Genomic DNA, 12,761 nt, shown 5'->3' with positions numbered 1-12,761 from the left:
TTTTTCCATTACATTATTTATTCTTAAATACTGCAAATTTTAAACATCTTTTATCACAAAGAAAAACACCTTTAAATTAAAGATTAAAAAAAAAGAGGTTGGATCGCTTTTGTATCGTAAAATGCATCAGAATCAATCGGGAAGAAAAGGAAAAAGAAAATAATAATAAAAGAAGCTAGCGGGCAGCGGCGTTAAATATATGATGAAAAATGGTCCGGTGGGACCGCGGCAGAGGCGGGTCCCACGAAACATATTGAAGCAAGCGGAGAAAGACGCAAAAGCGAATAAAAAATGCAAAAATGGGGGATGGGGCCCAGTGAAGGACAGAAGGGTCAGAGAGCATGGGGCATAGTAGGGGAGGAAATAGCCGCCGCCTGATAAGACGTGTCGCGGCGCGGCCTTTTAGTCATGTGACTACACAACCCACACGATGCAGCAGACAGAGAAACCCCCATGACGCCAGCCCTATAGCCCCCCACCCACCCCACCAATTCTAATCATCGCCGTACGGCGGCCTCTGCCCGGCGGCAGCGGCGCCTCCACCTCTCCTCCGCTTTTAATGCTTTGCTTGTTAAGGAGTTTTGTCATTCAATGAAGAGCGTACTTCCCCGCCTGTCACCACAATCATTATAATACATTTTTCTTGAATAAATTATACTAATAATAAAATTTATTTCAAAACCAACAAATTAATTCTTGAATAACAAATTGTTAGCTGAGTCGACCGTCTAGTTAGCCAGCCGAATAATGTGCCCCTAAGAGACTACCTAGGTAAGTTTTCACAATACTGTTACAATTTGAAAATTTTATCCTTTTAAAGGTGAATCTGTATGGATATCATATAGAAATAGAATAATGAATATATTTCATCAACAGGTTTGGAAGGCTTAAATAGCCATGCATACAACTGACACTCCATAGTCTACGAAACAGTTAATAGCTAGACTTATTCTAATCCTACAAACTAGGATGAAGCCGTCAACACAACATAATAAGTTATTCCTTCTTACGCCCCGCAAGATGGTGGATCCATCAGAGACACCCAGCTTGGAACGGAAACCTTCATAAGAGCGGCGTGGCAAAGACTTGGTAAGCATATCAGCCACTTGATCCTGCGTGCGAATATAATGAACCCGTAATGCCCCATTACTGACCAGGTCGCGAACAAAGAAATAATCTAGAGCAAGATGTTTCATCTGGGAATGATACACCGGATTCTTACACACATAAGTGGCCCCAACGTTGTCACAATATAGAGCAGGTGTACTAGAAAGCTGTATACCCAGATCAAGCAATAAGTTCCGCAACCAAACTACCTCAGCTGCCACATTCGCAAGAGCCCGATACTCAGCTTCGGTAGATGAGCGAGCAACAGCTTTCTGATGGACCGAGTGCCAAGAAATAATGTTAGAACCTAGATACACCGACATACCCTATCGTTGAACGTCCTCCATCATGGACCCCGCCCCAGCTCGAATCTGAAAAAGCGGTGAGAGTCAGGCTTGATCCTCGGCGTAAAAACAAGCCATGACACACGGTGCCCTTGAGATAGCGTAGCAGACGTTTAACCCCTTGCCAATGCAACAAGGTCGGGGCAGTAAAAAACTGCGATAGACGGTTAACAATAAAACTGACATCTGGCCTAGTGATGGATAGGTATTGCAAAAGACCCACTGCACGGCGGTACTGAGTGCCATCCACCAAGGCTGAACCATCATCACTGTGGAGCTCAGTAGCCGAACCAGGAGTAGAAATTGACTTAGCATCCTGCATTTGAAATTCTTTGAGAATATCAGTAATATACTGAGCTTGAGAAAGAAAGATACCGGCGGGAGTCGAAACTAGCTCAACCCCAAGAAAGTGATGCAAAGGACCCAGGTCCTTAAGAGAGAACCGAGCTGCCAAGGAATTAACAAACTGATCCAAGAACACAGGAGAACTTCCTGTTAAAATCATATCATCTACGTACACCATAAAATATGTCACAATATCATCAGACTAATAAATAAAGAGAGAGTAGTCAGCCAGCGATCTCCTGAACCCAAATGAAATTAAAAAGGACGATAATTCCATATACCAGGCGCGGGGAGCCTGCTTAAGACCATAAATTGCCTTTTTTAAACGGCACACATGTTTCGGTCTCAGTGGATCGCAGAATCCTGGAGGCTGCTTCATATAAACCTCTTCTGTAAGCGTTCCATGCAAAAATGCATTATTCACATCCAGTTGTAGTAACGGCCGATTACGCGCCAGCGCAATGGATAGCACAATCCTTATCGTTGCTGGCTTCGCGACCGGACTTAATGTATCAAAATAATCCTTACCATGTTCCTGTAAGTACCCCTTCGCCACTAATCGAGCTTTATACCGATCAATAGACCCATTCGGTTTTCGTTTAATTCGGAACACCCATTTGCATCCAATCGGAGGTTGAGACGTTGGAGGAACAAGCTCCCATGTTTCGTTCTTGAGTAATGCTTGAAACTCATCATTCATTGCATTACGCCAATACGGTGATTGTTGTGCTTTACTCACTGTTATTGGTTCCAACAGAGGGGTTAAAGCATGTGCAGTAGTCATATTAATAAACCCATCATTATAGTATTTAGGATTGGGCTTTTTATTACGTTGTGATCGTCTCACGATCGGAGCTTGCGTAACGTCATTAGTTCGATCCAGAACCTGTGTTGCTGGCTGAGAAACAGATGCAGTAGACTCAGACTCGGCTGTTTGGGATTGTGAAGCTGGGGATTGCACACTAGGTTGTGGCGTTGGAATTACTGGATCATGCAAAGCCATTTGTGAATTGTTTTGAGATAAAGATTGGGGGGTGGAGTTTGTCGAGACAGTAGGCTGGTAATTGTTTTGTGATAATGGTTGGGCTTGTGACGTGGAAGAAGCTTGCTGCATGGGAGTGGTTTGTGGCGTGGAAATTGGTGTAGGCAAAGGGGAGGTTGTTAACTCATTGTTAGCTGGTGACATGGAATTGGCTAGAGGATTGGAGCTTGGTTGTGGCGTCATAACTGGAGAAGACGGGAAGGTGGTGTGTTGCTGTGATAATAAATCAGCTAAGGGTGGAGAGAAAATAGAATAAGGAACTACCTTTTTATTTTGTGAACCAACTACTTCTGCTGGAGAAACTCGTGTCCGTGTTAGTGCCTGAAAAAGAAACTCAGTGGGTACAAACCGAACATGACGCGACAAGTAGACTCGACCTGTAACATGATCTAAACACTTGAATGCAGACTGAGTAGTTGAGTAGCCCAAAAATACACACGGTTTGGACCGGGGTTGTATCTTTGAACTAGTATAAGGCCGTAACCAAGGGAAAAGCATAAACACCCAAATGGTTTGAGTTTGGAGTACTTAGGTGTTATACCAAACAATGCATGCAAGGGGGTTGAACCGTTGAGGATCGGAGTAGGTAACCGGTTAATAAGGTACACTGCTGTTTGAAACGCGTGTGACCAAAACTCTAAAGGCATAAACGCATGATGCAGTAAGGTTAACCCCGTGTCGACAATGTGTCGAAGACGGCGTTCAGCCACTCCATTGTGCTCAGGAGTATGCGGGGGACTAGTAAAATGAGATATGCCACATGAGCTTAACAATGGTTTTAACTTTTGAAACTCACCTCCATTGTCCGAAAATAGAGTGACAATTTTGTGTTTGAACTTATTTTCAACCAGAGTTTTAAAGTGTGTAAACACTGAGTACACATCCGATTTTTTGACCAGGGGAAACAACCAAATATATTTGGTGAAATGGTCCACAAATATCACATAATAATAAAATCCATCAACCGATTTTTGATTAGTACACCAAACATCAGAATACAATAATTCAAGAGGTCTTGTACTAGTCATGGAATTATTATAGAATGGTAACTTGTGACTCTTGTTGCTTAAGCAAGACTTACAATATAAATCAGAGTAGGCCGAAAGGGAATATTGGCACTTCTGAGTACCTGAGCAAGAGTTTTATTAGATGGGTGACCTAGAGTGTGATGCCAACTTGTAAGAGAGGACTTGGTAGCCGCATTTATTTGTGGTGGGAATGAAATGGGAGCACTATACACATCATGCACGTTCCTCCCTTGCAGAAGTAGCGCCCCGTGGATTGATCCTTCACAACAAAATATTTATCAAAAAATTCAACAGAGACATTATTAGACTTGCAAAGTTTAGAAACAGAGACTAGGTTTCTTTGTAATTGAGGAACACAGAGGACATTAGATAAGGCTAAACCACGGTCAGGAGAAGGAAGAATAGCTTGGCCAGTATGAGAAATTGACAAGGACTTACCATCACCCAAATGAATTTCGTCTGGACCACCGTATTCAGTAACAGAGTGAAGCACCGAAGAGTCGGAAGTAGTATGATGGGGATGCACCAGAATCAAACAACCAAGGTTGTTGATGATGAGCAGTAGTTGTCGTAGTAGTGTTTACTACCGGCCTGGTGCCAAACTTAGTTTCTAGTGAGACATTATTATCCCGCAAGAAACGTTGCAACTTGCGACGCTCACGAGTCTCATGACCAGTGAGATTACAGAACTTACAGATCACATTCCGTCGTTGTTGATTGAAATTCCGTGAGTGCGAATACTGTGAAAAAGATTGACCATTGTTACCTCGATTCGATTTAGCACCGTTCCGGCCAGAGTTTGGAAATCCATGTTGTCTTTGCGTCACATTCACCGTAGCCACCATAGATTGTCTAGCAGCATCCTTCTTCCGTTGTTGTCTCTCAAATTCAACAAGCACGTCCTTTAGTTCTGAGAAGGTGATGGGCTCCGGACGCACACGCAGGGCAGGAACAATATGATCATACTCATCATTTAATTGAGTGAGAATATGAACAACCAGGTCTTGCTCACTTATTGGATGTTGAGCAAGTGCAAGTGATTCTGCAATACTGAACATTTAATCGATATACTCTTCAACCGGACAGCCACTCTGGGGATTGGAAGCCAATTTTGTTTTGAGGGACACAATACGAGACGGTGAGGAACTGGCAAAGGTGGATGTTAACCGGTCCCATGCGATTGCCGAGGACACTGCTGATGAGATCAATGGTTGAATTGTGTCTGAACAGCTCCCTAAAATAGCATTTAGGATGGTTTGATCTTGTCTAAACCAGCTGGTGTAAGCAACATTGATTTCTTTCTGAGCAACGTCAGAAAACTGTGCAGGAGCCTGGTTTATGCCATCAATATACCCAAGCAAACCCAAGCCAATGAGAGAAGCTTGAATTTGTCTCCTCCAAACTTGGAAGTTAGATGATGTTAATCTGATGGGGAAATTGGTAGGAGCATTGATTTGAATAATATGGAAGTCTGAGGAAGAAGCCATGATGACCAACACAGCAAGATGAAGGAAGAGGGGAAAAAAAAATATTAATTCTCGCTAGAGTATGGCTCTTGATACCATATAGAAATAGAATAATGAATATATTTCACTAACAAGTTTGGAAGGCTTAAATAGCCATGCATACAACTGAAACTCCATAGTCTACGAAACAATTAATAGCTAGACTTATTCTAATCCTACAAACTAGGATGAAGCAGTCAACACAACATAATAAGTTATTCCTTCTTATATCATACACTAGTCTTTTATGAAACTTTACAAGCATTTTTTTTTTTAACATATTATGGTCAATTCAAATTATATCGAGAGAGGAAAGGGGAAAGGGTAAAAAGGGAAGGGGGGAAAAACAGTAACGGTGGTTGCGTAAGATGGGAAAGAAGTAGGAATTGAGTGGCACAGTGGCTTTTGGCAGGTGTTGATGGGGAATGGTGTCACGGAGTCATTGGTTTAACGAGGAAGATGAAGGGGGCAAAACGGTAAAAACGGAAGGGGTGGTAGTGTCAGACCCCCACGTGGAGGAAGGGGTACAACGGGAAATAGCAGATTTTGTGGTGTCTGAGATGAAGGAGACAGCGGAAGTGGTGGTGGGTGGTGACTGGTGGGGCCATGGTTTTGAGTAACTTTGACCGGGCTTTGGGCGGTGATGACTGATGGACCGGCGGAGAGAGAAAGTTCATTTAAAATGAAAATGGAATTCATTTGTTACAGCGGCTCAGGGCACAAGTCCTCTTTTTCTGACAGTCTGACGTTTGAGTGTTGTTGTGGGTAAGTTTTTTGAGTTTTCCCAACACCCGATGAGACAGTAATTGCTCTTTCGCTTCCCCACCAACGCGCCCCTCTCTGTCGTGGATTCCACTTGTTATGTACCTACGGATTTGGTCGTTAGATTTGGGAGTACTTGTATTGAGTTCTTGGTACAGAGCATACAATGTCCGTTTGACCGTTATTCTAGGTTCCAATGTAATTTCTTTGTCAACTTATATTTTGTTTATAAAAAGGAAATAACTTTATTTTAGTATTTTTACATTTCAAAAGGAAAAATAAAAATAAAAAATACAATCTTGATCGAATCCAGATAGCAACTTATGGATTTGAACGTTCTTACCTTCTATCTTAATTCTCGGAGATTGTGTTATCTTGTTATATGATAAGTCTGGAGTGAAAAAATAATTACTTTTTTTTTTTGGTAAATTTACAGGGTCTTTCTCTTCGTCCGGGGTCCATCCACGTTCGTTCCGGGAGCTTGCCCAGGAAGAATTGTCACTTGTGAGAATTAAACCCGGGTTCTCCTAAAATTTCTCCTCACAAAGAGAGCTTACTTGCCACTTGAGCTACCTTACTGGGTTAAAAAAATAATTACTATGAAAGCAAATTTAGTGGATTTGGATGTTTGACCTACCCTATAAAGAATATGAATGTGAAAATTTGAAATGTACTTAGAAAATGAAATAACATTCTAAATTCCAGATATGAGTGTGTGAACCGAAGATGTTTGGTAAGTTGAGTGGAGCAAAACATGATAAAACTGGGCAGAGGTCATGTTTGTTTTAATTTACGTGAAGAATGTTGTATTGAGGGAGCTGGTTTGAATTGTTTGATTGTGGATGTAATAGTCAAGAACACAAATAGTCAAAAGCTCTCCACAATTGTTCCCATTGAAAGACTCCTTGGAACATTGGTATAATTGTCACCACATTCTTCAACCGTTCCTCAAAACTACCAACCACAAACTCAATATACTTGCCATATATCCTCGAAATGGTTGTGACCTGAAATACTCCTATTAGTTTTATGACTATAAGGTAGTCAATCGGTGGGCCAACACATTCGTACCCCGTCTAGCTGCCCGCTTAATCATTCACTTTTCGCTATTCAATTAATTGAATACTCTAACTACAGGTCATAGGTTGACCTTAACACTTTGACCCAAACTAGACTTTCCCCATACAATCCCAACAATGTCCAATGTTATTGACCAGAGGGTAGAATCTGATGGCTATACTTAGAAAATTCAATCCAGGTTTTTTGTAGCGCATAGCATGTACATCTTATGAAGTTTTTGTTATACTTTGACAAAAACTAATACTGTGTTTTAAATGGGCCGTTTATAAGTTTTCTGGGCTGATTTATGGGCTTTATTAGAAGGCTTGACACACAGATTTTATTAGAGGAGATTGGCCAATAACGATGCTTAATAATGGACCGTTGGGCTTTCAGACATATGTAGTATGTACATCAAGGGTTTGCCATTTTCGCGCGGCGGGACGGACTAACCCGACGGGCTAAATCTGTTTTGACGGCTCTGAATATCATAGACTATTAGACTGTGGTGCATGTATAAATAGTTTTTTTGTTTTTTGTTTTTTTTTACTTATTGTAATCGATTATTATTAAATGTACATAGAACGTATACTCATTAATAAATATTGTATTGGCATATGATTGTATGAGCATATTTGTTAGTCGGCTGACTGATCGATAATATATGTGGTCAATTTATTTATTTTTAAAAAATCTATTAGATATTTAACTATTTAAAAATGTAAATATGCTATTTTTGGACATATTATTATAAAAAAATTTAAAGGTAAATTTTTTTTAATAGTTGAAAAAATAAAATCGATGAATTTAAACTTTATACAATAGTTATATACATGTAGGATAAATCTAAAAACATAATAAATGTGAATGAAGGTTATACCCCTCATTTATGTCCGTTTTTTTCGTTAAATTTTTTTGTATATTATGCTATAAAAGTTGTACTATATAATATTTTGGACAAATACACCCCTACCGTTATAACTTCCGTTATCTTTTCCACTATTGTTACCATGCACATGCATCCACCATATATTTTTTTATCTTCTTTAATAATAATAATAATAATAATAATAATAATATACACATTAAATATTAGAGTTATATGTTAATTATTTTTTTAAATATAAATATCCAATTTATAAAAATATTTTACATTATTATTATTATTATTATTATTATTTACTATATTAAAATTTAAATAAATTTAAAATTTTAATATAAAATACTAATATCGGGCACCTATTTTTTGCGCATCGCGCATAAGAAAAACTAGTTTATATTAGAAATCTCAATTTCAACCTAATAATGAATGCCTCCGTACAAATACTTTACCAACTAATAAAGTCAAATTTATTAATAACTTTACGACCCTTTCCACTAGCACTATCAGCTCTACTTAGACCCATCATATTAGAAATAATAATAATAATAATAATAATAATCTTCATGCCATTACATTAAAGTAATCTTATTATTAATGCAGTAATCCAAAGTGGGAGAATCTCCATGGATTACAGGCTCATATAAATTAATTTTTATTTCACTGAAACACGTAACAATATATCACACTAATAAATATATAAAGATATAGTTACGTTATTACATTGGTGATCCGTGATTGGCCTAACATTCTGATGGTCCCGCAGAACAGACAGGTCCTATATGGGAAATTTCATGATATATGCACTCCAAATCTTCTGTATCTTATCTATAGTGTTAGCACTGTTGATATTTGTATAAAGAATGATTCATGCATTTGTTTGAGATGATGAGATCTAACATGATGTGACAACATTTTATTTTATAAATTATCAATTTTTTATAATAACTTTAACGCAACGCTCTCAAAAAATTATTTCTAACGTAATACGTAGTAATATTTACACAGTTAAAATATAATGCATACTTTCAGATAGTGATAACGAGTTTTTCTTGTAATCATGTTCACAAAATACAATTAAAATGGAATATATATAACCATTGCTTGAATTATTTAGCTTTTCATGCCAAAGTATGTAGAGAAGATATTTCATATTATTGGAACTAATATTCAAATTGAATTGGTCCATTGACTATGTGAAATTTATTTATTTTAGTCATTCGTTATTTACATTGATGAATACATTGAGTAAATTTTTATAGATTTGAGGAACCGTTTTAAAACTATAATATATTTGTGGTGATGTAAATCACCCTTTTGTATGATTTTTTAGTATGATTTAGATGCATAAGAGTCCAAAGTATAAAACGAGTTTAAAAATGATATATATGTATTGAATATATATAGTGTTTTCAGTACACAATGATATGTTGGCGTTTTCAGGCTGGACAACTCTCAACAGGTTAGGTAGTACTAAGATTGTATTCATGCTCTAAAAGTCCCCCTCTATGAAAAGTTAGCCGACTTTTTTTTATAGTATTGAGTGAGATGACACAATATGAGATTCTCACTGAAGGAGGTAGGTGGTGCTTGCCAATCATTCGGTCAAATTTGATCACGCAACATGTCTATACATACCGAGTTTAATCAGACGGATATGATGAGACATATGAGAGGGCGTTACACGAAACCATTGGTCAATCTAGGTGGGGCTAGTTCCATAATTTGATAGGTCAGGAGGTGCACTATTTAGGTCGAACATGATTAACTCGAGAGATCATTTTAGATATTATCTCTATCGCATTGTTAAGATTATAAATTTAATATGGTGGACAAATATATAATTATCTTTGTCGCGTCACCACACACAACATTATAAACAGGGAATTCCAATGATATAATTTCTGGTTGATTCCATGATTTTTCTCCCACGATAGCTTTGTTTAACAATAAATTAAAACAATAATTACATGGCTAATTAATGGCACAAGAGTTTTGGGGCCACTTGTCCAATGTAACATTAATTATATCACTCCAGTGGACTCTGATGATATTTTTGTCGTTTATATGTCTCAATTAGAGTGGGGTCTACCTTCACCCATCACACATAATATAATCACGGCAAAAGAATTTTATTCACATTCCCTCGGACACAAATTTCATAATTAATATATTGTTAGAAAGAACATACAATGAACCCTGTTAGATGGAGATTTAAAGAGTTTTGTCCAAACAAAAGAAATTTGGCCCATAAAACATAGCATATCCGAAGTAGGAGCGTTTGGTGTCTGAACGTATTGCTCAACCGTTTTTACCTAACCAACATATTGTAATATTGTTGATTTGAAGAAGAGGAATATATATAGTAACACCTAAGTACAAATGCAAAGCAACAGGAAACAAGTTGAATAAGAATATTTGCCTTTGTACGAGAAAGACGAATTGAATGTGAAGAAATTTACTAGTATTTGATGAGATCATGGATATGGGCTAACCCAAATAAATTGTCATGCATGGTTTAATTTAAACATTTTGGTCTAATCTAAACACATTACAATTTAATCTCGAGTTCTAAATAAAATACTTTAGATTATTAGTCCTCACGTAGTAGCTTGCAAGTATGAATTTGATTGGTACGTAGTTTCGTTCAAATGTTGAGAGCTCAACCCATCAATGAGTGTCTATTATATGACATTGATAAAATATAAGGGACATTTCGTTAATAACTATATTTAGATATAATGGGAGTGATATGTGCACCTTGATTAATGAACCAATTACCTACCAATAACAATATAACCATCAAGAGAGAATTTAATGTATAATGATAAATCTCCAATATTTTTTCTTTTAAGTTAATTATATATCATCACTATTAATTAAAAAAGAAATATAATTCTTCATCATCTTGTGCACATTTGTTGGGAGTTGAGGGTGGGGACTTTGATGTGTACAGGTTGATTGGAGTAGGAGCTTTCATCCCAAACTATTTTAAAATATGATTACGGCCCCTAATTTTTATTTTTTTTTTTAAAATCCAGTCTTCATCATCGTAATATCACATGAAGGTACAAATATTCTTTGTCCCAAAGGACAAAATAAACCTACCCTTTAATATGCGCATTTGATTTCTTTCATGCTTGCTAATCTATCTCATTGCTTATACTGTTTTGAGAGACCCTGGGTCCCGCAATATTCAATGTGACCATTCATCCTACTAACACAAGTACCATATATATAGTGTCAATTCGCAAGATTTGTTGTAGTATGTATATCTAGTTTTGTTACAACTTAGAATCTTAGCCATATATTTTTAGTTGTGACCCTACAATATTTTTACTTGATCACTACTTGCCATTCCCTTGCCCTCCTAGCTAGTACCATACATAGGGATATATTTAATATTTTTTTATAAGTTATAAAATTAGTTAAGTATACGTTTTTTATAAGTTATAAATTAAAGTTAGGTTCAATTAGTTCAAACCTAATGACCTGGTAATATATACAAACCCCAACCGTCCTATGTAGTTATGTATAAAGGTGTGGTACTTTATACATATTCAATCGATGGGTGTTGAGTGTTGACAATAAAGTAGTGGGAGTGAAGATGAGACACATGTATAATTAAAATAATTAAAATAAGAGGTCACTGAGACCACACACTTGTCAAGCCATGAAAGGGTCTTTAGCACCATAAAAATTGAACAATTTTCTCCCCTTTGGACATGCATGCATCACATGTCTAATCATTACAACATTCTTCTTCTCTCAAATATTGTCTATTAAACCACTAAGCTAAGCTCGTGCATATATCATTACAGCATTTTTAGTCTAGTATGTGGCTTGTAGTCTTAACTCCCAAATTCATCAGCACTAAGGTTCAATTCCTAATGTATGCATTATTATTACTAGTCTATTACTTGAGTTATAATATTTATTGTTTATTTATGCATTATTATTACTTGTGCTATAATATTTATTATTTAGACCATTATTTCAGATATTGTATATATATTTTTAGATTTAGTGTTCTAATTTATGGTGAATCCGATCTCAATAAATTTATAATAATAATAATAATAAAGTGGAGAGTGGGATCCAAATGTGAGGAAATGATGAATGTGAAGATGGGAGTTTGGATGATGGGGGTATGACAATATCCCTAGGGGGACTACAAAATCGGGGATGTTGTTCCCCTCTTCAAATATGCTTTGCTTTTGGCTTTGCACCTTAGCTGCCACCACATGCTATGGATCCTCTTTTGATCCCACCTTATAATAATCTTCTGACAAATTATTCACCTTAATTTTCTCATAAACTTATCATAATATATTATACTCTTTCAGTTTCTTTTTTCTTTAAAAAAGATTAGATTGACGACTTAATTTAATTAATCAAGATTACATCATTTTCGATCTCTAAAGCAAATAATATATATATTCCCATGCAAATAAACGCACTGTACTGTTAAATCACATACAATTTCTTGGGGCCGAGAGAAACATTGAGATATAGACATCCACATGCTCCCCTCTTGTCCCTTTCTTTTGGAATTATCGCTACCAAACAGTGAAATACTATACGTTTAAAAAAAAAAAATTAAATACAAACTTTTTAATTCTTGCATGTATAGTAGTACGTGCTTAATATGCTATGGTGTATTATATATGTTGTCCAAAAAAAAAAATC

The 12,761-nt window shown here is 36.8% G+C and overlaps 1 protein-coding gene across 1 annotated transcript; it reads right to left on the bottom strand.

The window, feature by feature from the left end:
- Window positions 1–4,339: 4,339 nt before the first annotated feature.
- On the bottom strand, window positions 4,340–4,924 carry LOC116029148. The gene has a single exon (XM_031271051.1). The coding sequence runs from the start codon at window positions 4,922–4,924 to the stop codon at window positions 4,340–4,342; it is 585 nt and encodes a 194-aa protein (XP_031126911.1).
- Between the last annotated feature and the right edge of the window lie 7,837 nt (window positions 4,925–12,761).

Source organism: Ipomoea triloba, chromosome 9, assembly GCF_003576645.1.
Source record: "Ipomoea triloba cultivar NCNSP0323 chromosome 9, ASM357664v1".
Lineage (NCBI taxonomy): Eukaryota > Viridiplantae > Streptophyta > Magnoliopsida > Solanales > Convolvulaceae > Ipomoea > Ipomoea triloba.
The sequence above is the reverse complement of the archived record's forward strand: the minus strand, read 5'-3'. Positions and strand labels throughout refer to the sequence as shown.